The sequence below is a fragment of the Amyelois transitella genome, chromosome 16 (assembly GCF_032362555.1).
Source record: "Amyelois transitella isolate CPQ chromosome 16, ilAmyTran1.1, whole genome shotgun sequence".
NCBI lineage: Eukaryota > Metazoa > Arthropoda > Insecta > Lepidoptera > Pyralidae > Amyelois > Amyelois transitella.
This window is the reverse complement of record NC_083519.1, coordinates 747119-774623: the sequence shown is the minus strand read 5'-3', so window position 1 is coordinate 774623 and position 27505 is coordinate 747119. Positions and strand designations below refer to the sequence as shown.

The 27505-nt window shown below is 38.1% G+C and overlaps 1 protein-coding gene across 4 annotated transcripts; it reads right to left on the bottom strand.

Annotated features, from left to right (window-relative positions):
- Positions 1-38: 38 nt before the first annotated feature.
- Positions 39-27373, bottom strand: LOC106136122 (zinc finger RNA-binding protein). Of its 4 annotated transcripts, none has more exons than XM_013336572.2 (20): positions 27236-27373; positions 26901-27040; positions 25800-25978; positions 23720-23873; positions 22801-22894; positions 22262-22385; positions 21623-21884; positions 19969-20258; positions 19076-19195; positions 18331-18426; positions 17366-17554; positions 16162-16238; positions 14481-14688; positions 13807-13930; positions 12415-12509; positions 10895-10990; positions 9973-10125; positions 6355-6450; positions 5963-6065; positions 39-3089 (listed from the first exon to the last, which is right to left on the bottom strand). In XM_013336572.2, the coding sequence occupies exons 1-20, from the start codon at positions 27286-27288 to the stop codon at positions 3022-3024; spliced, it is 2721 nt and encodes a 906-aa protein (XP_013192026.1). In that variant the 5' UTR covers positions 27289-27373; the 3' UTR covers positions 39-3021. The 4 variants fall into 4 exon arrangements, with proteins under 4 accessions (XP_013192026.1, XP_013192028.1, XP_013192027.1 ...); XM_013336574.2 differs by having other exon boundaries at positions 19969-20171; XM_013336573.2 differs by having other exon boundaries at positions 22801-22858.
- Between the last annotated feature and the right edge of the window lie 132 nt (positions 27374-27505).

Here is a 27505-nt window from a genome sequence, read left to right as displayed (position 1 = left end):
GTATAATTATTTTTGATGCAAAATCACTGCCATGAAACCCATGAAACACACTTCTATCTAAAGAGTAATATGTTCAAAACGATTGTTCAATAAAACTAAGCATGGTACTTAATGTTACAAAATTGTGTTGTAAGTTCAAACGAATAAAATGCAATATACAATACGTTGATTATTTGGAATTTCGTCTTTTATGCAAATTTTAAGAGGGTAACATTCGTTGTATATTGTGTGTATAATCTGTAAAATATTTTCAATACTAAAATTATTTTTGCACTCCTTTTAGATGTTTTTTTTTGTCTTGTGTTGCATTTTATTTTTTGAACACAAGCAGTTTTTATCGTCATTGTACAAAATATTATAAAGAAGATATTCTGTAATAGTTTAATATATACAAACTGCCAGAAACCTGTTTTATTTACAAAATTTATTCCTGTGCTCTTACGGTGAAAGAAAACATCGTAAGGAAACTTAACATTCAGGCTATGTAACCAGGTTCCCCTTGAAGTCAGATAAACACGGAAGACAAAATTGTTACTCGAGCCTTTCCTCAGAAACCCATTATGACGTTTGATCCGCTTAGTTAAAAAAAACCTAGTGTCAAGACACTCGTCACTCTGAAGTCTTCGACACTTCCAAGGCTTTGACACTAGCCAGTCTGCTTTTCATTTACTCTCTTCCGCGAAATATATGAAAATGTGGCGCCTAGATCAAAATAGAACAAGTAAAACAACATTTTCATGGTCTTATTTTTATTGACAGTTAATTTTAAAGTACAGTTTACAGAATAAAAACCAAGAGTGACAAAATAATCTGCGTCAGAACTTTAAGATTCCAATCAGTGTATATTTTACAATATCTATCTACAGGTTCGTATTATATAGAGAACCTGATTCTAATAAATAATATATTAGTAGATCACACCTCTTTCATTTTTACCGTGACGTGACTGAGTTTAGTGATATCCCATTAAGAGTTTCAGCCAATGAATGCTAAGATACGGCGACAATTTGAGGGACTTAAGTGGCCAATATGATAAATTGTCATATCTGGAAGAGTACAAAAAGTCACAAGAAATTGTAACAGACCGATTTAAACGGATCCATCACTATGCCATACAAGTCCGATTTTTTTGCTTTAAAGTGAACTAAAGAAAACTATCAATGATTAGTTACTGAAAATTCAGGCTTCTTGTTTTATACACAACGAAAGTATAGGGGAGTCGAAAATAGCCTGATTTGTTTCGAGAAAAGGATGGTACAGCCGTGCCGCTTTTTTTTCTCGACTTGGCGGGCGCACTGCCGTGCCCCCGGATACGTGAGTATTAATCGCCTTCCCAAAAATTTTAGTTCTCAGCTTAAGAGTTATCTCGAGCTTTGATTTGCAGATATTAAATACATGGTTTCTAACAAAAATCAATGATTTGTAATACAGGTATTAAACGCGCACGTAACCTTTACTTATCTCTGACGTTTCGAGTCATGTTACAATGATCCGCGGTCACCGAGCGAAACGTTCGAGATAATATAAAGGTACATGAGCTTTAACGCCTGTATTTTATAAATAGTATTATACAACGCGAAATTTTAAAATCAGTTAAAAATTAAAGATGGAATATCACCGAGCAGTATTTTATCGCGTCGCCCGAGGCCTCGCCCACGAACCAAACAGATTTCCTGACTCCAAGCACCGCGAGGCCCCTAATCCTATTCTAGGTTTCCTACTAACTACTTCACAGACGATCGTCACGATATTAATCGCGACTAGCACGCATCCTTGCACATCAGTCGGTATATTTACCTAACCTTCGAGACAAGAAACTTTTTACATGTCAAATTATGTTTTTCTTTCAATTTTATCAAAGCTTAGGCAAATGTACAGACTATTCCAACTGCACATCACTAGAATAACAATTCTCTGGTCTTAAACCTTCAAATCCCAGGCGCCTGACGCCTTCAACGGTAGGAGTCTACAGACACATTCAATATACAACTTACAAACTAATTAGTAAACAAAACAATCACGTAAAGGGCTGCAAAGCAGTGAAACGAACTGAGGAACTAAAGACACTTCAAATAGTCAAATACTGTTATCCTAAAGATAATAAGAAACCCTTACGATCCCTAATTCCATAGCTATCTATGCTTTCAGCCGTGCGGGCATTCCCTGTCTCGTGTACCGCTAGATACGTACAGTACAGATTTAGTAAACGTTTGGTCAAGTCTGGCGAATGCTATAGATAAGATTTTTTCTAGGCAGTTAATTTACAACCGAATTAAAGTGAGTTTACAACCGAAGCAAAAAGTCAAGGTTGTCAATTCGTTTCAAACCAATTTATTAGCGACTTTGAAATTTTCTCAAATCTACATTACAAACAAATTGTACTTTGTGTATTAAGTCATTTTGAAATGGTATCAAATTTTAATTATGATACAAAGATCATGATTATCAGGTACCTGATTACAAGTTAACATTTAAAAGCAATCAAAACTAGAGAAACTCCTGCCCAGATATAACAGACATCAGACTCGTACAAACGCACTATTTCATAATAGAACCTACATTATACCTAATTTTAAACACTACAAATATTATCGGGACTAATGCAATATTTTGGACAGATCACCGCGACATCATATAGTTTTTATGACAGAAAAATAAATGTACAAGACAACACCACAAACACCCACACAAAAACTATTAATTTTTAACCATTTAGTTGTTTTTAGAATAATAATCCGATTTTGTACGCTCGTGTTTTGATATAAACACAATTTAGCTTTTATTTCATAATTTGAGATTGTGATTTGTGACTTTTACAAAGTTTTAGATGTTATGGCGGTTTTTTAACGTAAATTTAACTCTTGGTAAAGAAAGAATAAGAACATTGTATTAAAACTTGAGAGTCCATAGACGAGTGATATGATGTTGTCTGTACGTCGTTTAGATCAATAAAAATATATTAAATTATATCCCGAAAGAGACGCTCGGCGGCGTCCGCGGCCGAAATAAAATATTTTGTAATTATTTCTTTGCGCTTGTGTTTTCAGAAGCATCCAATTTCTCCTCCGTCTTGACCACCTTGCCTTCGCCTGGAATAAAAATTGAATGTTTTAGAGAAATGACAATACTAGGCAATAATTATACCTGTAATGGGTGTTTGTTTGTCAATCTTTCACGTCAAAACTGATCTTCATTTAATTCAACACATGTATGTACTTCGTGTCTCTTCAAACCATGACATTGGCAGAATCACCGAAAGTCCGGTGGAAGCCATAATATAAATATTGCTAATCAAACTAAAAAATAGAAAATAAAAATTAATGACAAAGGAATTATAAAACAGTAGTAGTAAGTCGAACAATCAGTTATAGTCAATTACCTCTGATTAAAATTATAACAAAATTAAATTTATAAACAAAACAATTTAAATCAGAGTAAAAAGCGTGGGGTGCATTTTACTTCATTTTCATAACTCTCTTGTCATAAATATATGCTAATAGAATGATTTTAATATTTACTACATCAGGCACCCCACGCTTTTTACTCAGATTTAAATTGTTTTGTTTATAAATTTAATTTTGTTATAATTTTAATCAGAGGTAATTGACTATAACTGATTGTTCGACTTACTACTACTGTTTTATAATTCCTTTGTCATTAATTTTTATTTTCTATTTTTTAGTTTGATTAGCAATAAAGCGTAGTTTTTTAGTTTTTTTTAAACTATTATTTATTTTCTATTTTTTAGTTCGATTAGCAATAAAACGCGTAGTTTTTTAGTTTTTTTATACAATTATTTTTTGGAAGTTAACACTTCTAGTATAACTATCTTACTAGAAAAGACTTTCGCAACCATGTGCCCATCGCCGGAGGTTTTCACAACTAACTTTCTTAAAGTTATATGTGGCCTGATTGGATTAAATCTCATAATATTCTCATAATGATGATTCTTTTTTAGGCGATGGGCTTGCAACCTGTCACTATTTGAATCTCAATTCTATCTTAAAGCCAAATAGCTGAAGGTGGCCTATCAGTCTTTACAAGACTGTTGGCTCTGTCTACCCCGCAAGGGATATAGACGTGATTATATGTATGTATGATGATTGTTAAACCCAGTTGAAAAGAATTTTATAGTGATAAATCACTGTTAATAATATTTTTGACTATCCAGCAAACATAATAATTTTCGATTGTGGCCTTGCCAGGAATCAAACCACAAGATTAAGAGGCAGATTGATACAGGAACAAAAATATTTCAAACATACCTCCACTGCCTTTACAACCAGGAACGCAACAATGTTTATCGGAAGACATCGTGGCACTTTCGTTGTAAAACTGTCTTTCACAAAAACAAACACAAACTTGGGACTCCTATCTCAAATAATCAGGTACTTTTTACAGGAGTCCTATCTGCACAACACAGTGAACACAGTCAGAGTCCAATCTCAGATGATAAAATCACACGAATATCCGGAAGAACAAAGCTCGACTCAACGGAAGATTCCAAACTACAAATAACGACAAGTTATCAGCACAAAACAAAGTGCAAATAGGTAAATACACAGGCACCGGTATTAAGAAACAGAAAGAAAGTTTACAGGTTTTCTAATCGAATTCGAAACTTACTGCAAAACTTATTTGACATAAATAAATGTCACTCATTTCTTAAACGAGTATTACAGTGTTGCTATTATAAATAGGCAAAAGATACCTAATGTTAATTCAAGAATTGCATTAATATGTTAAATACGTATTAAATATCACAAAGTTCTGTAGGTAGTAACTTTATTCTTGTATTGTTGTAAATTTAGTTGTTCAATTTTCATTTATTACTTTTGTTTTATTACTTATATATTTTTTATTGTTTTAAAATATTCTACTAATTCTACTATTGTTTCTAATGGTAATTCTAAATGGAGCGATGCGATGAAATAAAAAAGCCTCAGGTTAATAGTAACATTATATGGAAATATATTACATCTCTTTTTGGCCTCCTTATACGTCAGAACTTCTTGGTTTCTTGTATAGAGATTACTGGCAATGGTGCTATCTCTGTCTCTCTTACTCTCATACGAAGGATCTAAAAATGAATTTATTAATCCTGGCAGTTTTAATAAGGATAATGAGAAACTCTTATCAAAATATTGCATTGTCATCGGTCCTTGATACGTGTGCAAAGTTTCAAGTTGATCAGACGTTTAGAAATCAGTGAAAATTAAGCTCAAAGATTCTGTTACATACATACATACATACATACATACATACATACATACATACATACAACCCAAGCTAATAAAAGCGTAGTAAAAAGAAAGAAAACACATGTATGTGAAGTATGGAGGACATAGTATATAATATTTAATGGAATAAACATCTTGTTCACTATTGTTAATTCGTTTACATTAAAAATCAAGGAAATATTGAATTACAAAAAGTTAATTTCTTTTCACATGCTTGTCTCGATCTGTGTGGGCGCGATAAACCCTAAAACTCATATAATGTACGTTTTTCAAAACTGTCATTAGTTTTGTCGAACTATTTTATCATAACACTATCCATAAACATTTACAGTAGGACCAGTTTTTAAGGCAATTTTATTCCTGCCAATAATGGTATGGTGTAACAACTGTTTAATTTTTGATTATTTCTCTTTAACTTCGCTCATTCATATAATCACGTCTATATCCCTTGCGGGGAAGACAGAGCCAGCAGTTTTGAAAGACTGACGGGCTACGTTCAGATGTTAGGCTTAATGATAGAATTGAGACTTAAATAGTGACGACAGGTTACCCATCACCTAAAATAATCCAAGTTTGTAAGCCTATCCCTTAGTCGCCTTTTACATCATCCATGGGAAAGAAATGGAATGGTCCTAATCTTTTTTTTCTTTTGGTGCCGGGAACCACACAACTTAAATATAATGCTAAACATGTGATTTCGGCGTTAGTATCTCTATTCTCACCGTTGTGGTCGGCGTCCGCGTCGGAGTGCGAGCGCCTGCGCTTGCGCGGGAACTTCCAGCTCGCCGCGTGCTTCAGCTTCGGCAGCTGCTCCATGTCCAGCACCTGTCATATTCATGTTATATATCAGTTTTATTTTGTTTGTGTTAATGTTAAACTTGATGACTTCACTTTACCTATCGGGTTTTCAATACCACCTTAGTGAAAGTGAAACTTTAATTTTTCATGAATATTACATTTATTTACGTGGCCTTTAAGTCTTTTCAAGACTTTCGCCTCTGTCTACTCCACAAGGGATATAGACGTGATTAATATGTAGGTATGTATATCAGATTTATGGGACAAATGCCCCAGATTATTCATAAAATTTGTTTGTGTCATAAATTATAGTTACCTTGTAGATCTGCCTAAACGCAATCTGTCTGAGGAATTGCTGCGCGGACGCAGTCAGATCTTCGCGCTTCTGCGACGGCAGATTGCCAAGCGCATCCTGAAAGGATAACATATAAAAGTAAAGTATCGATAATTTTATACCAATTAATAGAAGTTAGTACCCGGTTGACCGAGCTTTGCTCGGTCTACCAGAGATGGCGCTGATATAGTTTCTTAAAACGCGGTTTTTAAAATGTTTATATATCTTGGGATCCGAGCTTTTCTCGAACCTAGGACTTGATAAATCGATTCCTTGAGCCGAAAAGCCCCTAATCTGTAATTTTCATGAAAATCGTGGGAGCCGTTTCCAAGATCCTGATTTTGATATACAAGAATTGCTTGTTTAACCCTTATGTGAGTGACGAGGTACCCGGGTACCTTCAGCGTTTTCAAATTCAAAGAAAAGTATGTTTTACGCTCTGTAGGTAGCTGTGATTTCGTGAGAGCTCTTAACTACTTATAAATTACGTATTTTTTAATATTTTGACCCAGTCAACTATTTACAATGTTTTGTGGACATCAAAACATATTTTAAACTCACAATAGAGTGATAAGGTACCCGGGTACCTCTTTGTGTCTTGTATGACAATGAAAGTAGTATTTATAATTTCGTACAAAAATGAAATAATAAACATTTGTAATGATAATTTATTTCTATAAAAATAACTAATTCTTTGTTTATGCAGAATTAGCACAGCTTTGGAAGCAGGTGTTAGATGTTGGACGAGTTACTGCATGTTCATCATAGTCTGGTTTTCGGCATTTAGTGCAAGCTTTTCGTGTTTTTCTTTGCTTGCGTTTGAGTTCTCTGCATATGTAGCAACTTCCGTCGAATGCAACACGTCCTGTAGGATCTCGTCTAGTCTGACTTATAGAAGTTGTAGATCCAGAAGGAATTGAAAGCCTAAGTTCTTGGCCAAGCACATCCTGAATTGCAGATCTCACATGTAATTTTGATGTCACAATGCAATTTTTTGATCTTTCTTCTATATTTTTATCTACCACACAGTTGGAGACTCAATTATTTCAAAAATTGTCTACGTCTGTCACTAGAGCCAATTTGGGGGTTATGTTCCATGTAAATTATATATGCTGCCAAAGCTACAATGTCAATTATATTATAAAAAAAAGTGCTAAAGGCCACCGATTCTTTCTGCGTTTTACGGTATATTCTGCTAACAGCTTATCCATATTGTCCACTCCACTTTTGGTTTTATTATAATATAAAATTATTTCTGGCTTGGCAGTTTCCCCATCACTTTCAGTAACTGGTGACATATGCATTGATGATAACATTATTACTGCTTTATTCTTTTTAGGTACGTAGGAGCACACAGTTGCTTCTTTGCTAAAGGCGAAGTTAGAAGAATAAATTATCCTCTCCTTGTGTGCTTGCATATTTGCAGGAAGAAACCGTTTATTTTTTCTTACTGTTCCAACTAATGTCATATTCCACGAAGTCAAGAAATGAGCCAGTTGAAGAGATGTAAAAAAATTATCCATCGTTACATTCAGTCCTGAATTTTTATATTTAGCCACAAGATCTAATACAGTGCATTCTCCAACATTTGTTTGACGATTGCCATCACTTGATTTTCCTGTATATATTTGTCCATTGAGGGGGTAGAAATTATTTGCACCACAACCCCAAAATATTTTTATGCCATACTTTTCAAGTTTCGATGGCATGTAATGAGTACGCCCACGATATCCATACAGCTGTTCGTCAACGGTAATACATTCATGAGGCTTCGAGCTAAAATAATAGCTAAGCTTAGCTAAATTAAAACAGACCTTAATTGTTTACATTACATATAAACTGTATGAAGGTACCCGGGTACCTCGTCACTCTGTTAAAGGTGTTTTATTTGTCACTCACATAAGGGTTAAATATAGATATTAGATATGAAAATATGGAGCGTCTGTGGTCGAATCAGTAACGTGCCTGTTAAAATGTATGTGGCATAAAAAGGCACATTTGGTTGTATCTTCACCACTCTGGAGAGAAGCCTGGGGTAAGCTCTTGACCATGACATTTTGGGTTGGGTGAGTCAGGTTTTAGACGAAGCGACTTCCGTTTGACCGTTTGAACTTTTGCAAGAGAACCTAAACCAAATTGGATCATATGGTTCCAAATTCAGTTGTCTGAATGTGGAGGTTTCATAACGATGTTTTCCCTTATCTTACAAGCATCTGTTAGTATTCAAATTAATGTATATAACTTTGAAAACAGATATCGGTACTTTCCTTTATGCCTTTAAGCGCAACACGCCTTACAGATTCGACCATCGATTATTGAAGTATGCAGTTAGAAGTGAATTGAGTACATAATTATACCAATAGGACCACTCCATATCTTTCTCATGGATGTCGTAAAATGCGACTAAGGAATAGGCTTATATACTTGGGATTCCTTTTTTTAGGCGATGTGCTAGTAACCACTATAGGAATCTCAATAGGCTATTTGTCTGTTTTTTAGAAATGGTTTAAAATTATTCTTTATGACATAATAAACACACTTCATTTATATTACGGAGAAATACGCAGTATTTATAATAAAAAATGAATTATAAAGGTTGAAATTTAAACAGCGCGCCAAATACGCTCTCATAGTAATGGCGGACGCTATATAACCTGTGTGACGTCACACGCAAGCAAACTGATTATCATTAGGTGCAGTTTCAGTAGTTAGTGATTTTGATTATATTTCTCTCAATTTATCAAACAAAATGGTTTATAAATGGTGTGTAATACCACAATGTACAAATACTTCAATAAAAACTCCGCAAAAAGTGTTTGTGTCTGTTCCGACGAATCCAATAAGACGAAAGAATTTTATCGCATTCAAATGTGAAGATCATTTTGATGTAAGTATGCTGGCAATATTTGAGTTATAACAAACATTAAAACAAATAAAACATAACCTATAAAATAAAATTCTACGAAATTTTTGCGTGAAATGGCATAAAGATTTCTAAATAAATAATTTCTTTAAAATACTTATACAGCTGTTTTTACATTCTTAAGTTCTGCACCATAGTAAGCCGCGTTGTTTTTGAATAAAAGTGCAACCATAAATGCATCAATCTCAGGTAGGTTTGTGTTGTCGGCACGCACAAAATTTTTGTCTATTTTGAATACAAACACCAGGAATTTATTTAACTAAAGTAATAAAATGAAGCTGAAATAGTTCACTGTCACGAAATAGCTCAATATCTGGGATAAAACATTAATAACACACAAACTACACAGCAGGAGTTGATGTTTACTTGCATGTGACGTCACCGGAGTTGTAATTAATCACAGAGCGTTTCGGTCGTTCAAAAGTATTTAAAAATTATTGTATTTTTTAAACGATAAATCGCCAAAAATATGCTTATTTTAGTACAAATGGAAGTAAAACCCGTTCTGTTATATTATTATCTAATAAGAGTACCAGAATTCGTAGCATATTTTCAATAGTGTCAAATAGCCTATTGTATCATTAGGCCAGGCAGTTGAACGTGGCCTTTCAGTCTTTTGCTGAGTGTCAGTTACCCCCAGCCCGCGTGTGATATGGACGCGATGATATGATACAGACCACGAGCTCCTTCTCGCAGGGGTCGCGCAGGCCGGGCCCGTGGTCCAGCAGCAGCCCGCCGCCCACCGCCTCGCACACGCGCCGCAGCGCCTCGCCCGGCGACAGCGCCGCGCCCGCCGACTGCAGCACGCCCGACACCAGCAGCTCCATGGCCTGCGTTCGTAAACCCGTTTGTAGTAGCGTGTGGTTACCGGAATTTTTTTAAACAAACCTCGTATTTCCTAATTCCCAGCTGACGAATGCTATCTAATTCTAGTCTAGTTTTCATATTAATTACGACACTTTAAAACAGTTTGCAGTATCGTGTGGTTCTTTACACTTTAGAGGATTACTCCATATCTTTCCCATGGATGTCGTAAAAGGCGACTAAGGCAATGGGTTAGCAACCAATCACTATTTAAATCTCAATTCTATTATTTAGCCGTACACATAACCGGAACGATTCAGTCTTTTCAACAATTTTACCAACGCCACAAGGGATATAAATGTCTATGTTTATATGTATGTAACACTTTAAAACACCAATGTTTTTCTAAACGCCAATAACTTAAATTCATTGAATAACTAAAAAACCAATTCGGTTTCAAGTTAAACCCTTAAAATTGTTCTCCAATTTTTAACTCAAGACCGTGCCAAATTCTATGTGCAAAATTTAACTTTTAAGCTGTCTTTATTTTGCACAAGGGTCATACGATTAATACAGTTATCTATGATCTAAGAGAAAATGCACGTTACACATTTTGTTCAATAAAACACTAAAATTTGTATTAAGTAAAAAAAAAAACTTTCCCAAATGCTCATGAAAACAAATCTATTATTGTATTTATGATAGTTTCCTAATAATTTTTTGAATCACTGAACCACGTTTATAAATTTGAAAACTTTAAAAAAAAACTAAAACAATAATAAATGAACAACTTACATATGGGTTGAGCGGCGTCCAGTTCGGTATGCGCCTGCACAGGTCGCGCATAATCCTTATGATGATAACGCAGGATTGCAAGCTCGCCGCCCTAGCCTACAACACACTACACGGTCACACACCGCGCGGGCACCACGCTCACATTTATTGCTCCATCTTCCCAAAAAAAACTCAATTACTTTTAAATAAAACTCAACAAACAAACAAACAGAGCAATAAATTCCTGGTTGAAACAGTCTCAAACTGCGTTTCCACCTCCTCCCATTTACGGCATACAAAGTGCGGGAAACGCAGCTTCTTTTAGGGAAGCACTTGTAGCCACATGTTCATGGGAGCGGGACTATTTATGACAACTTGAGAGGCTACGTTAGATTGAGTGTGAAAATAAAATAAAAAAACAAACATGTGACTAAGTAATAAGTACGCGCTCCCCTCTCCAAGTGAATTAAGAGTTCGACTCGAATCGGACTGCGCTGGCCGGTCAGCGTTATTATTGCACTGCACAATATTACAAAACCGCTTCAACTATTATTTCGATTTGTTAGAAAATTATAGTTCCTATATCCTTATTTATTTGGTATTGATATAGATTTTATTAATGTATGTTTCGGTGGCATTTTTAATTATTATAAATAATAATCAGAGCATTTTGAAAAACAAATCAGTCAACTGTGTTGAAGACAATTTCATCTTTATTCTGAAGTGCATAATCCCGAGTTATTTGCTATTTGAAACACGTAATGCATCTGTTACCTACATCCTATTTGAAACAGCTAAATCCTCCAAGGGTACTGTTACTGCAAGATAAATTCCTTCCATCAATAAAAAAAAACACATTCAAATCTTTACTAATTTTCCCTTGGATTCACGTGATGAAATCACCAGGGATCACCAGATCAACATCATCAAGATTTCTCCACTCGGGCTCCACTTCAAAGTGGTGCATCCTCTAAAGACTAAAGCCAGGAGGAAGATTAAATGAATAAAAATTTTGGATTTGCGTATGTAATGTACTTGTTAGCAGTGTACTCTTTTACTAGCTTGTAAATATAAAATTGTTAAAAATGAAATCTGTATAGAATTTGATCACAATTTTCAGGACACAAAAATGTGGAATAAACTAAAAATTTACAATTGTCGCTAAATTGACCTGTTGAAATCACAAACAAGCTTCAAAGATATTTCTGATCTTAAGCAGCATTATGAACGTTTCAAAGAGCAAATAAGACATGATTAATGTTTAACAGTACAGTGCGATTCGAATGAGACATGCGAGCATTTGATCAGATTGCGTCACCGCAGAAGCGTTTAGGCGAGCCGTGCGCCCGCCTGTCGGCGGAACCACACAGCCTCGCTTCACACACATCCGTAGCGGTGCTTGTCTTATAAACCATTTCTCTAGAGGACTGAGCCAGTTAACTTCATCTTGGCATCAGAGAATAGAATATGAATCAATGTCCGTGAAAGCAGAAGCTGGTCGCACGTGCGGGGAGCGCGCACCGCGTAATCTGGCGATGTACCTGGAACCACTTGGCGTGCCTCAGCGCGGCCAACGCGTCCAAACACTTCTGCCGCGGGAGCACATCCTTGTCGTCGCGCTTTACGTCGCCACCCTCTAGCGACAACAACACAAAGGGTGTTTGACCATCAACACATCGACGAAAACGGGGCAAACATACACACACCAGCCTACAACCTGGGCGATTCCGTCGCGACGCGACTTTTTGCCGGAGCGAGTCGCGTCGCGAGTCATGTGCTTACTGTTGTACCAGTGTGAGTCTGTGGCGCCCGGGCCCGGCGCGAAACAAACGCCCGGTGATTCGTCAAATTTCGCGAAATAATACCGTTTAGTTTCCATGTCTCAAATCGACGGCTAATAAAATTGGTTGCGTCCTAAATTAAAATTGGCATATTTCTTCGAAAAGTACAGTTCTGATCATCATAACATATCCCTTGTGACATATTACCTTTCCAGCCGTCGACAGTAAACATAAAACTACACAATATTAATGCACGAAAAATGACAAACGTTTCTAGGCATTTGGTTTACACCGGGTCCAGGTTATAATCTGTGAGCCGCATCTCGAGAGGCGATGAAAAACGGAAAACAAAAATATAGATATACATAATAGATAGACAATAAATATAAATAATGTTTGCTCCGTTTCAGTAGATAGCAATATACCACTGCGGCACGTGATATATCCGATGATCAAAAATCCTTTTCTTCTCGCTGCTAACCCTACACCTAAAAATAAGCACTCAACACAGCGCCCGGCGGGCGATTACTGAACAAATTATCTTTATCATCTATATCGAAAAAACAAAAATATATGATCAGTAAAAACATACATATACAAGAGAGATACATAGGAGAATTAGTAGTAACAGATAGTTTGTTCTGGCAAGTTGTTGGGATCGACGAATTCGACAACCAATTTCAACCGGTTCTCTTTGCAAATTGTTCTCCCGTGGGAGTGAAATGCGTGCGCTTCGGACTTTTCTGAATTTTACAGCCACTGACATATATAAATACTCGCTGGATAGTCTGTCAAGGTCCCATTTGAATGCAACCATATTGAAAGGAATCCACGCAATAAAAATTCATACTTTCTTTGAATTCGAACAAAGTCAGTTTTCCCATAGACAAACTAATATATACGAACAAATAATAATAATAAATACTGCCAACGCAGCAGCATAGATTCGCCGCCGTATTGTCAATTTATCACTCAATCATCGAACCCATTTATATTTAAACCCCCAACACAAGTTACATTCAAAGTGTCACAAACGGCGTCCAGCAAACACACATACAGAGGTCAGTGTTCAGTAGGTACACATGTGTGATGTGAATGTCGTGAAATTGGCGTCGTCGCGGATCAGCGGCGGGTGAGACAGTGCCCCCTCACCTGCGGGCTCGCGCATGACGGCGGCCGTGAGCGACACCAGCACGCTCACGGCGCCGTCCGACACCAGCACGGCGCCCTCCGCCGGCTGCAGCTCCACTTTGTACTTCGGCTCGTCGCCGGGGCCCTGCCGTTATATATTTATTTTATTGTATACATTTGAATAACTGATAGGGAATGTTACAATGATTAAATAAAATAAAACATTTTGAAATTTTGTAACTTTTAACACAGAATCAGAGAACTGAGGTTGGTTCTACAGTCATTGCCATTAAGAAGTAGTAAATTTCTAGCTTGTTGCAACCACCTCATTATAACTTCTGTCTCAATGAGATCTTTTTATTACTAAACATTTAAGTATCTAGTACAAGTTCAGATGGACACTTAAGCGAAAATTCATTTAAGGAGTCATGGCAGAACGATGTTTTGTCAGTGTCCATCGTGACTTACCTGTAACCAGGTTCTTTCTACATGATACTAGTTATTCACCAGTGATTTTGATCATGTTATCTAGCAGTAATAGCAGGAATGATGTTCTAGTCAGTGTCCAACGGGCTCTTTCTACATGAAACTATCTATCCATCAGCCATTTTAATCATCTAATCCAGCAGCAATAGCGGTCAAGTGCACATCCCTGGCCCCCCTTAGCAGCAGCGTGAGGTCACACTGTCACTGACCTTGACCTTGGCGAGGTGCGCGGGCAGGTCGGCGGCCACGCGCTTGAGCAGCGTGATGGTGGGGCGGTCGTGGCACAGCACCACGAGCCGCACCAGCCGGTCGCCCTTCAGCAGCAGCCCCTTGGCCAGCAGCCCCACGCGCATCACGCCCTTCAGCGCGCGCCCGGCGGGAGCTCCCCCCGCCTCGCCCTCGCCCACGAACGAGAACCTGCGCGCCAGAGAGGACGTTACTAGTACGCTATCTATGTAACTCAATATGATGACCGAAATGTTGATAAGTCATAGGCATAAAACAACTCAATCCAAACACTGCTAAAAGTACAATCTAACTCAAGTTTATCCACAAGATCAATATGATAACATTCTCGGCAAAAATAGAATATTATTTAAAATACTGAGAACCTCACACCAACCTATAACCCCGCATATAATACACTAGCTGTGCCCGCGACTTCGTCCGCGTGGAATAGTTATTTTAATTTACCCCGTTTTTTTTTCACATTTTCCATTATTTCTTCGCTCCTAATAGTTGCAGCGTGATGTTGCATAGCCTAAAGCCTTCCTCGATAAATGGTCTATTCAACAAGAAAATAATTTTTCAATTCAAACCAGTAGTTCCTGAGATTAGCGCGTTCAAACAAACAAACAAACTCTTCAGCTTTATAGTATTAGTATAGATTAATGTTACATCATAGATGACTACTTAACAGCCTAGTTAACCTAACATTTCAAATACAAATAAATAATATTACAAACCAGACACTCCATAACTAATAGAATTATATAAAACCTTACCAAATTTTTGACACTAACAAGAATCAAAGAAAACAACACAATATTTGTTTTACTTGTACTACATTCTATTTACATACATAATCACATTTATATCCCTCGCGGAGTAGACAGAGCCAACAGTCAAGACTGAGGACTAGGCCACGTTCAGCTAGCTATCATTAAGCCCAACATTCTACATACTACTACATTAAAACAGTTACCCAACGTGACTACCAGAAGTCTACATTAAAACTCACGGTGCACTTTTTATTTGTTGTTTAGCTTCACCATAAGAAGCTCTATTAACTTTAGCTCCTTCTTGCTTTATATTCTCAACTTTTACCTTGATGTGGCTGTACAAAAACAAAAACTTTGTGCAAAACGCAATAATAGAAAAAAAAATCAGAATTAAAAGGAAAATCAGCGAGCCTTGTCATGCTACAGATATTATTACAATTCCACAATTTGTTTTTGGTATATTATTGATCTATAAAAAATGTTAGAGCTAAAAAGGAAAAAAGAATTTTAATATACAATTACACCAGCCATACATAAGCTTTAGACCATGGCGAGGCAAACTGATTGATAACTCGATAACTCAAAATATATCTCTAGTCTTTGCGTGTTCCTATTGCAACCTCCAGTGTTATGCTTAAGAACCCGAGGTCTGCTATCAGACCATTATCTTTCTACTGTGTCTCGTGTCGTGTCAATAGCTTGCATATTATCTTAAAAATGTTACATACAATAAAGAAGCATTTTACTACTGTGTCTCATGTCGTGTCAATAGCTCGCATATTATCTTTAGCGATGTCAACTAGGTAACATAGAATAAAGAAGCATTAACAAACATGTCTAGTCACAATGTCAGCACAAAACAAACAGGCAGACAGGCAATAATACTCACAACTGGTTGTCGCGGCCGTCCTCTTTGCCTTCCTTGTCGTCTTTCTTGTCTTCCACCTTCACTTTGGCGGGTTGCGGCTGTAGAAACATTAATTTTGTTAGCTATTGGGATATTTGTGGCTGAAAACTGGAACACACGCTAACATATACGATCAAGGCTCTACTGTGAGAGGACACATAATATTAACAAATTTCGTTATTACAATTAAAAACTAGCAACCGGCTGCATCTTCGCGCGGTTAGTATTTATACAAATAAACCTTCCTCTTGAAAAACTCTTTATTTAAAAAAACTGCATTAAAATCCGTTTTAAAGATCCAAGCGTAATATATATAGAGGGACAGAAGCGGGAAGCGTCTGTGTTTTTCACTATGAAGTGATTGAACGGAGCTTTTATATAGAAATAAGTGCACTTGTGGTTATTATTGATAGGATAATCATTGAATATGTACGTATATTTTTGATAGTGGGACTATGAAAGCAATTTATAACACATTCAGCCATACCTAACGCGTTCAAAACAGCATTTAACCGACATTCTGATCGAATGTCGAAAGAGACTAAACGTCTCACTTCTACTTTCTTTGTAAATCTTGGCCTTGCTGTTATTAAATATTTATACCAAGCTTGTTATGCAAAGTGATCGATTTAGTGAACTAAATGCAGAATGTGACATAAAAGGTCAGGTCAAAAGTACCCGAAGCCGCCGAGCTCGCATGAAGAGAGTTACGAATGTGGATGGAACGAAGCGAAGGAAGTATGCAGATATCGTGGCAAGTGGAAAGAGGTAGTCTCTGCCTACCCCTCCGGGAAAGAGGCGTGATTTTATGTTTGTTCTATACAATAGAATAGAATAGATTTATTTTCAAAAATTGGATACAAGGTATCACTCATTGACGTCACATCACTTAAATCTAATTATAACTACTACCGCTTCCAAAGCGCATGTGTAGAAGAAGCGGCGGAACAAACTACACTGCAGCATTTTCATCGGACGTCAATGTACAAATATAGATCTCTTAAATCTGAATCATGGACGAATACACATTGTCTGTTTTTTTTTTTTTTTTTTTTTTTATTATTGTATGTAAGATCTTACAAAACATTAAGTAGGTATTAACTTAGCATAGCGAAACCACTAAGGTTTGAGATTACACTAAGATTACATTAACTACTACTACTATGTATGTATGTAGGTGTCATACCCTGTTGTTCTGCTGGGCGTGCAGGGCATCCGACAGCGACTTGAGCGCCTTCTCTGTGTGCGACACGCAGCGCTGGATGTCCTGCAGCTCCTGCTCGCTGGGGTATATCTCCGCGTGCTTGGCCAGCACGTGCCGGTCGTCCGACGTCTCCGGCCGCCGCGCCACCGGCCCGTAGCCCATGCCCATGCCCTGTTACAGTACGGACAAGTGAGGGAAACATCGAGAGGGTTCATGCCATTGTATCACTCGTTTTAACCGACTTTTTAAAAGGACGAGATTTTCAATTCAGCCTAATTTTTTTTCTCTTTTGGATATTCTCAAGAATAGAGAAAAATGAATGGTTCAGGTCAAAAGTACCCGAAACCGCCGAGTTTGCATGAAGAGAGTTATAAATGTGGATGAAGCGAAGGAAGTATGCGGAGATCGTGTCAAGTGGAAAGACGTAGTCTCTGCCTACCCCTCCGGGAAAGAGGCGTGATTTTATGTATGTATATATAGAGAAAAATTATATTTGCAATACCTGGTCAACATTTGTGAATCTGTTCTCACAAAAGATCAAATTCTGACAGGCTGTTTCAACTGCTTTACCCACTCCAAGACCATGGCCCCCTCCCTACCCAAAATACCCGCCCTAAAAGATCCGACAGTCCTCTGTTAGTGCCGTGTGGCTCCCGGCACCAATACAAAAAAGAATAGGACCACTCCATCTCTTTCCCATGGATGTCGTAAAAGGCGACTAAGGGCTATCCCTTACAAACATGGGATTCTTTTTTAGGCGATGAGCTAGCAACCTGTCACTAGTTAAATCACAATTCTATCGTTAAGCCAAATAGCTGAATGTGGCCATTCAGTCCTCAAGACTGTTGGCTCTGTCTACCCCGCAAGGGATATAGACGTGACCATATGTATGTATGTCCTCTGTTAGAGGATGCAAGCGAGACTAGCGATGATGGTGATGTACTGACGTGGTGATGGTGATGGTGGTGCGGGGGCAGCGGCCCGCGCGGCCACCACGGCTCCATGCCGCCCTCCCAGTAGCCGCGGTCCTCCTCCTCCATGCCCTGGAATACACACATACGTAAATAACACTCCTTTTTGTTTCTTTAGCTTATACTTCTATTCTTTATAAGCAAGAAGCTATAACTTAGCTATGTCACTGTTAACATTAATGCTGTTTGTGACAAAGGTTATTATTAAAAAAAAGCCCTATTTTCAAATAAGAGACCACCAATCGATAAAATCATAAAAGCATAATCCCAAAACAACTGAAATCTGATATTCATAATCCTGCTAACATGAGTTACTTGACAATTTAAGTCACTTTGCGTTTTCCCAGTTTAAACAAACGATATACGATAATCTAAAAAACAATAACGTGCCGTGTGGTTCCCGGCACCAATACAAAAAGAATAGGACCACTCCATTTCTTTCCCACGGATGTCGTAAAAGACGACTAAGGGATAGGCTTACATACTTGTGATTCTTTTTTTTAGGCGGTGGGCTAGCAACCTGTCACTATTTGGATCTCAATTCCATCATTAAGCCGAGCAGCTGAACGTGGCCATTCAGTCTTTTCGGGACTATTGGCTCTGTCTACCCCGTAAGGGGTATAGACGTGACTATATGTATGTATGTAAAAAACAATAAAATATTGTCAGTTTCCACAGTGGTCCTTCCTAATTAGCGTTAAAACATGAGTAGTGAGCGCACCTCGTGCAGGCGGCGGCGCGCCCACAGCTCGTCGCGCACCATGAGGCGCTGCGCCTTGGCCTCGGCCAGCTTGCGCTGGTGCATGGACGGCTTCACCTTCACCTCCAGGTCGGGCTGCACCTGCGGGCATATACCTTCTCATGGGTGTTGTTCATTTAGAGTTAAATATTCTTAAGTTCTATGTTGAATAATATAGACATTTTAAACTGATTATTTTCTCCTCTTTTCTCCTTCTATCTTCTGTAGGAATAAATAACTATACTACCTACACTCGATAAGTCTCCTGTGACGTTGTGATGCTCTAATTGAAGTCACTAAAATTTGTTTGGTAAAATTGCTATGTTAAATTTCATTTTCTCTTTTTCAAACTCTAACGGAACTGATGCAGTAAATATGGATAAAATTTTTCTGTATCGACGGCAACATTTGTATCGCTCAGTTAATCCTACAGCAAGCAGACTTGTGAAATGTGTTATTGAAAGCAAGTAATATACAGTATTATACAAAGCCTTAGAAACCGTGTTTAGTATTTATTGATGATAAAAGTGCGAGTAATAACAGATTTTTGTATGATCATCCTCATTAAAAGTTGTAATCATTTGATGTCTGGAACTCTTGGCGATCGCGAGCGACCGCCAGGCTCGACGGACACCTCAAACCTTTTACTAAGTAATCATCGGATGACTAACTTGTGGAAGGATCACAATCTACAGATTGAGATTAAGTGTGAAAGAAATTCAAGTGTAATAGAACAACGATCTTCAAATTTAAACCCATATTGCGCTAATATAGCGATTATTGCTAGTTTACGCGTGATTTAATCTTTACTACTACAAGAAAATTTACCATTATAAGACGCTGTCAAATGACAATAAGCGGGTATAACCACCAACCTTCTTCTTGTACTGCAGCCGATGCCGCCTGCCCTTCATGTGCATCTCCTTGGCGTTGGGGTCGTTGAACTTGCAGTCGCACAGCTTGCAGTTGAAGGAGAGCGCCTTGCCGTCGTCGCCGCGGATCTCCTCGATGTAGTCCTGCCCCACGGGCTGCACCTCGGGCTCGGCGTCGTTGTCGTCGTCGTCGTCCTTGTCCTTGTCTGCGGGCGCGTCTTTGTTGGCCACGGTACTGAGCCCCCCCGACGCCACGAACGCGATCTTGGGCGTGCCGGCTACAGTCTTTTTCGCTGACAAAGTCAAATTTTCTCTTTAGGGCCTTTACGCGGTCGTTGGGAGTTTGCCACCAGTGGTGATTGTTCCAGTGTGTCGCGGTGTTAGGTTAAGAGAAATGGTGGGGTTTAGGGTTTGTGGTCTAGAGGTGGAAGTTGCAATTTCGCGTGATTAAATATGAGTATACGATTGTGACGTGTCGCGGTACAACTGTATATATGACAAAGCTTCGTAGTTTCGCGACAAGAATAACGCGAGTGCGATATTTATTTGCAATTTTCAAGAGGAAACAAATATTTGAAGTATGTACACGATTTTAATTATTTCCACGCAAACGAAACAGAATCGATTTCAAAACATTTTCACATTACATTTTTAAATATCATACGCGTCCTGTTCCAAAACTTAAAAAGATTTGTGTTGTGTAAACGACCACTGGTAACAAACAAGTGGCCATACGAGACACCGCGAAACGTGAAAGCCGCGTGTCACCATAGAAACTGAGCCCTTTCTATACAATCCTCATTTGTTTAATTATTTAATTTCATCATAAAAAAGGCCCACGGATCTCACACACACTCCATATCTGTACCGAGTGGCGGGACTGAATTTCGAAGAGAAAATTTGACTCGCGCAAGTTGCAATAGCCGACTGATCGCGGGGGATACAGATATGATACTGTGGCGTCGGGTTCAGTACTTGTAGTGGCACAAATACGTTCTCCATTCGATAAAAACATGGATTTTGGAGAACATATCTGGTTTGAACATCGATAAATTTCACCCGCATCTAGTGCAAATTCGTATCGACGAGGTGATTTATATCTTTGTTGTTAGTAAATATTAAAGCAGGTTGAAGCAAAATCAAGCTAAGTTAGTTTGGGTAACTGAAAATTGTTCGGCGTAAACCCTATAAACTTCTTCTATGTTATCTTTACATGCAAATTTCAATATTTATATTGGAAAACTATGTGCGAACCAAGCTAATAAACAACTAACTCAGCTTAGTTGTGGAACAACTTAAGTTTAATCACACAATGGCAGAACTATTCAGGAATGAAGTCAATTTGTTCGTTTCAAAAAAATATTTTCAATTGTATAATTCAGTTTTATTCATTTGATGATTATAAACTGAATAAGACTGTAATTCTCTCACATCTATTTGTTTCAGAAAAATCCTCTTTTTATTCACAAACATACTTTTTATTCACATACATACATACATACACATGGTCACGTCTATATCCCTTGCGGGGTACGTTCAGCTATTTGTTTTTATTCACTGCCCTCTAAATATCAGCCTCTCCAAAGATATTCATATTCACTAAAGCACACATTACAAAAAGAGGATGTCCCCAGCACGCCGCGCGCTCCCCACTCACCTGCGCCGAGCTTGGTGGGCTCCGTGGAGGGGATGGGCTTGCCCAGCATGGTGTGCAGCTTGACCACCTTCTGGTGCTTGATGCCGCGCACGTGCGCCGCGTACGCGTCCGCGCCCGTGCACGTCACGTCGCACAGCTCGCAGCGCAGCGCCGCGCCGCCCGCCGCGCGCGCCGCCGCCGCGCCCGCCGCGCCCGCTGCGGCCAGCTTCACCGCCGCCTCCTTCTTCTTGTGCTTCTGCCCCTCCAGGTGCTCTTTGTACGTCTGCAATTATATTGTGCTGTATTGTATGTACTGCTTCTACGAACTATCGGCTAGGGAAGAGTCGAAGTTCGCCTTGCATTATACTTTTTATATTTTTTTCGAAACCACGAACCATTGTTATATTCTTGATCATCTTGATACTATCGGCTAGGAGAGTCTGATACAGTGATTAGTTGCTAGATTTCCTGTTATTACTTTTTTTAAATCAATCTGTTTAATTCATCTCTGTAGATTAACTGAAGAATAGACTATTATTTAGTGAATGTAGTAAAGAGATACAAAATTTTATTCCCACTTTTTAAGCAAACTAATGGCAAAATAGCAGAATTAATTTATTTTATAACTGTATCACAATGGCTACATAGACGATCGTATACCTGTGGTCCGGCGCAGGAAATGCGGCAGACGTCGCAGTAGTGCAGCTGCTGCGCCTTGGGCGGCGGCTTGGAGCGCCGCTGCTGGCCCGCGCCCACGCCGCCCTTGTTGTAGTTCTTCCAGCCGCTACACCACATAAGGTTTCATTCAATAAAGATATTTGTTGGATATGTATTTATGTTTCTGTGTGAAATTGGCAATAAGGAACTTGACAATTTATTGACCAGTTATAATAAATTATTTATCTAGGTGTGCAGGTTTCTTTACAACATTTACGTTTACCTTTAGAGAACCATTTCTCATTTACAAGGTATGGAAAATATTACAAAAAAAATTCTCGAAATATATGGCCATAATACTGCATCTCGCAGCCTTGATATGCTTATAAGGCATGTTTTATAATAACAGTTTGTTCCTACCAAAAATCTCCAAGAACTCATTCAACAAAATGTAACTACAAAAATTTACATAAAAATCAAATCAATCTATGAATTTGAACAGAGACTTATGTGCTACATAGACATAAAACAAATAGACTCACCCGCCGCCGCCGGTCTTGGTCTGCTGCGCCACGTACATGGTCGCCGCGTTGTACAGGGCTGTATCGTAGGCAGTGTTTCCTCTGTTAGCGGACTCTACATCAAGCAAAATTTCACTTCGCTCACAATCACCCAACTGTACACCCGTCACCTTGCTTTTCTTAGTTGAGACAGTTCGGTGGTTGCGAGCGATTGTTCTAGATTCTCAATATTTTTATTGAATCTACTTTTTCATACAGATATCGACTGTAATTTTATGAAAATAAGTGATTACGCAAAAGAGATTATTTCGAAATTAGAAAAGACAACCGCGGGCCCACAAGCATTGCGGATGCAACCGGGCACAAGTAAAGAAAAGAGCAAAAATGATTAAAAAAAATTTATTTTGTTTTACGATTTAGTTTTTGCATAATCATTCATTTCTAGTTCTTGTAATACTTTGATGTAATCTACATTGATAAATTACCTTAAATGTACTTAGATGACATTATGATAATGAGTGAAATAAGTTTCAGAACTTAAGTTAGAAAAATGATATGGCTAGGTTGGAGGAACCATGCCGGAAGTTAATCTGGAAAAGTTTGATTGTGGTTGTTTTTCATAACTTAAATTAGTGCTGAGGAAATTTGGTATCTTTGTACCAATGAAAATTGCTATTTCAATCTGTTAAAACATTCAGTTAATTAGTTAAATTCAGTCAAAAGAAGTTTTTCATCAATTTCAATTTGAAAATTAAGACTTGACAGACAGACAGTCTAAAAATAATAAGTAACTGTAGTACAATTCCAATGTAACATTCAGAAATGAAAGCCCAAGTATTAGGCATGGAATGAAGTAGGTATAATCCTTATGAGAAGTCTCGTCTTTAGCAGACGTATCGATCGAGAGTGGTGTAGTGTGAGATGGTGGTGGTATACATACGTTTGGGCGGCTGCGGCTGCGGCGCGGAGTAGCCCTGCGCGGGGTAGGCGGCGGGCGTCGGCGCGGGCGCGGCGTGCGCGTGCGTGTACACGCCGCCGTACGCCTTGGCGCCCGCGCTGCTCACGCGCGCGCCGCCCTGCGACCCGAACGCGTGCTGTGGGGGGCATTCCTTGTTACGAGTGTTATATCAATCAAAATTCAAAATTTTTATTCATTATTATAGGATACTTCATATCGCTTAATAATTGTCAAAACTTATGGTTTAACAACATTGATTGACGTCAAAATAAATTACTTAAAACTAAGTTTACTGCCGCTTCCAAGGCGTCAGTGCAGAAGAAGCGGTAACACACTACACTGCAGCATTTTCTTCAACAACGTCAACTTCACAATATCTATTAAACTTAGAACAGAATGTGGACGAGAGAATACATTGTTATATGTGAATATATACAATAAACATCCAACACCCGGGACAATGCCTTGGTTATGTCATGACTTTATCCACATAAATTACGGAATAAACGAAGTCTTAAGAATGCTACTATGGGGACTATACATATATTATATCATGACTATAGAGATAACAGCAAGTTTCGATAACCCCAAAAACCACATTCAACTAAATACCTTAATGTTAGATTCCTAATTAAGATCATGACTAGGTGCTAGCTCTTCGCCTAAAAGAATTTCAATAATTTTCCTTGATTTACTTTAACATGGCAAAGAAAGCTGGCAAGAAATCACTGTCAGCCCTAATTAACATCTTATAAACCCCTTATTTCTCCTTAAAAATAATTGGTAAATAAAATAATAGTAACTGTACATAAGCCTTCTATAATTGATTATAACTTCTTATAACTATTGACTTTGTGGGATAAGTTATTAAGGACCTACCTTATTAAGCAGTCCAAAATTCAATTAAATTATGCAGCATGAACAGAAAAATTCATAAATAAATGTTCTATTTTTTTCACAATTTCTTTTCCTGTTCCAACTCGTCTCAGTATGTTGAATGTATTATGTTAAAATGCTGATTTTCTTAATATTGGCAGGAGCCCAAATTCATAGCTATCAAAGCAACAATAATAACCAAATTTCACATAAAAGTAAGGTCAGTGAAAGGGCATGAGCGGAATGAGAGATTCAAAATAACAAGGTCAAATTTGTTTTTGTGACAATGCTGCGAAGGACAAGTGGTGATTATTTTGGACCCAGCATGTCAATTCTGCTATTTTATTTTAATCCGAAGCGGATCTGAAACGCATTGATGACAACTTTTGGTATTCTACTAACAATTTGTCAAAACGAAGCCGTAACGCATTGGTTACGCAGCCGAAACGGTTCGGTTGTCGTATTCTGCTAAAGGACACGTAACCTTCCGTTTGCCGTTCGGCTATTATTTCGTATTCTGATAAGATTTTGACAGTTGGTCCGGCCGAAACGCAACGGTTCTACATTGGTTGAATTGTCCAAAGTTACGGTTTTGCATCGGCAGCAAATAACCAACCGCTTCCGTTTCATTTGCGTTTCAGCTATCAACGTAAAGTTACTGGAATACCGTTTGATAATATAAACGCAACTGTAACCAAGACGAAACGCAGCCGAACTGTTTCGGTTAACAAATAGCAGAATTGGCCTGCTGGTAGGCTAAATGTCGCATCTGGTATATGTTAGATCACATAAAGACATCAATCAATACTCTGGCAATTGGATGCTTAAGATCAGACAAATTTGCAAGAAATTTCACAATGAGTCGAAGGACAATTATTACATTTAGGGCATCTTTTAGAATAAATTGGAAATTATCTGAAAGATACAATATGGCCAAAAACAAAAACCTACCTAGTCTTCTTGTAAAAAAAGTCACCATTGAAACTTACTTTACTGGGATAAGTCCGTCACTGCAAGTGATTTATTTACTGTGTAAATTTCTGTGCAAAAAGATATTACAAACAAACAAACTTTTTGATTGTTTTCAATATATTAATTATTTTTTATGTCTATTGAAAAACTAGCCCATAGATCACTTCAAACCGGCTAAATAGTACGCAAGGTAAGGTGAGCCATCAATACGTACCTGCGTGTAGGTAGCCGGCGTGGAGTAGGCCGGTTTAGCTGTGGTGTCGTAGGCGGGCTGCGGCTGCGGCGGCGCGGCGGCGGGGTAGGCGGCGGCCGCCTGCTGGTAGTACGCCGACTTGCTCGCGTCGTACGCCGACGCCGCTGCCGCCGCCGCGTGCGCGTGCGCGTGCGCCGCTGCTGGCACATCAACATGTTACTAACTATAACATCTTTGCCTACACGGATTGTTTTTGAATGTGTACTGTATAAATTATTTTCAGGTGTGAAAGCTATATATGTTTATTTAGACTGGAAAGGTAAAGTAATACAGTATAGGACTTTACTGAAATTTGTTACATTTTATACAAATTAACAAAGAAGCTGTGTGGTTCCCGGCACCAATAAAAAAGCAACTAAGGCGACTTAGGAATAGGCTTATAAACCAGGGATACTACTTTTAGGTCATGGGCTAGCCAACCTGTCACTGTGTGATTTGAATCTCAATTCAATCTTTAAGTCAAACAGCTGAACAAAGCTTATCAGTCTTTTTAAGAGTGTTGGCTCTGCAAACCCTGCAAGGGATATAGATGTGATTATATGTTTCCCCATAAAAATGTAAACAATTATTTATTTGGTTGATCATTTTGGTACCTACTTATCTCATCACTTATCATGACAGTTGTTAATTATTTTTATTATTTTTATATAACATAAAAAATTATTACTTTCCATATTTTACGAATATTGGTGAATAGATACCAACTTCTTTGTGATGTTAAACAAGAAGTGATTTGAAAAGCTCAAAAAACTATTCACGTGCCATATAAAGATAAAAAAATTACCAAAAGTAAACTAGGAATAGTTTAGGTGCTCATTTAATGATAGAGATTATTCAGCACAAGTTTATTTTTATAAAATTTCACATAGGTATAACCTTTATTTCACTAATTCAATAATTCAATTACCTATATAAAATTACGTCGCTGCATTATTGATTTTCCCAGAGAATTTGAGAGTAAGTTTCCACGCTAATATCGTTTGTGTGGTGTTTTCATCACCATTGTTATGTAAACAAACGTGATAACATGGATTTTGATAACTTTTTCGAACAAAATCTTACCCTGTGTAGCGGCTGCGGCCTGATACGCAGTGTCGTACCCGGTGGCTGCAGCACGCTGGGTGCCGTATGTGGCTGCGGTCGCCGCGGGGGCTACAGCATACCCCGTTTGACCGCCGTATGCTGCCCCAGCCGTTGCCGCACTAAAAATCAATCTTCTATTAAAAATCTAGGAAGAAACTATATCATTCAGATAAAATTTACGATCAATACAGCGCAGACGCCATTTTGACTTGGAGAAACACGAGCTCAAAAACTTGCGAACATCATCACTCAACAACCGTGTCGTGGTTATTTATTTCATAGATTCACATTAAACAGAGTGGAAGAAAACTTACCCGTATTGGGTTCCTCCATGAGTAAACCCAAAATAATTATTTGCTGCCATCATTTACCAATTTTCCGCGTTGAAACAACAGACGCTTCGGGCGGAAAAGGCCGGCCTTTTTCTCTATGCTTGAAAGATGGCGACAATGTCATAGACAAATGTCAAAACAAGGAAGTGAACTAAGGATGCGTTCAAGACTTCAAGAAAAAGAAGTACGAAGTAAGAGTTGTAGATAGATGCGTTCATTTCTCGTATTTCTATTCACTTTATTACTAACATG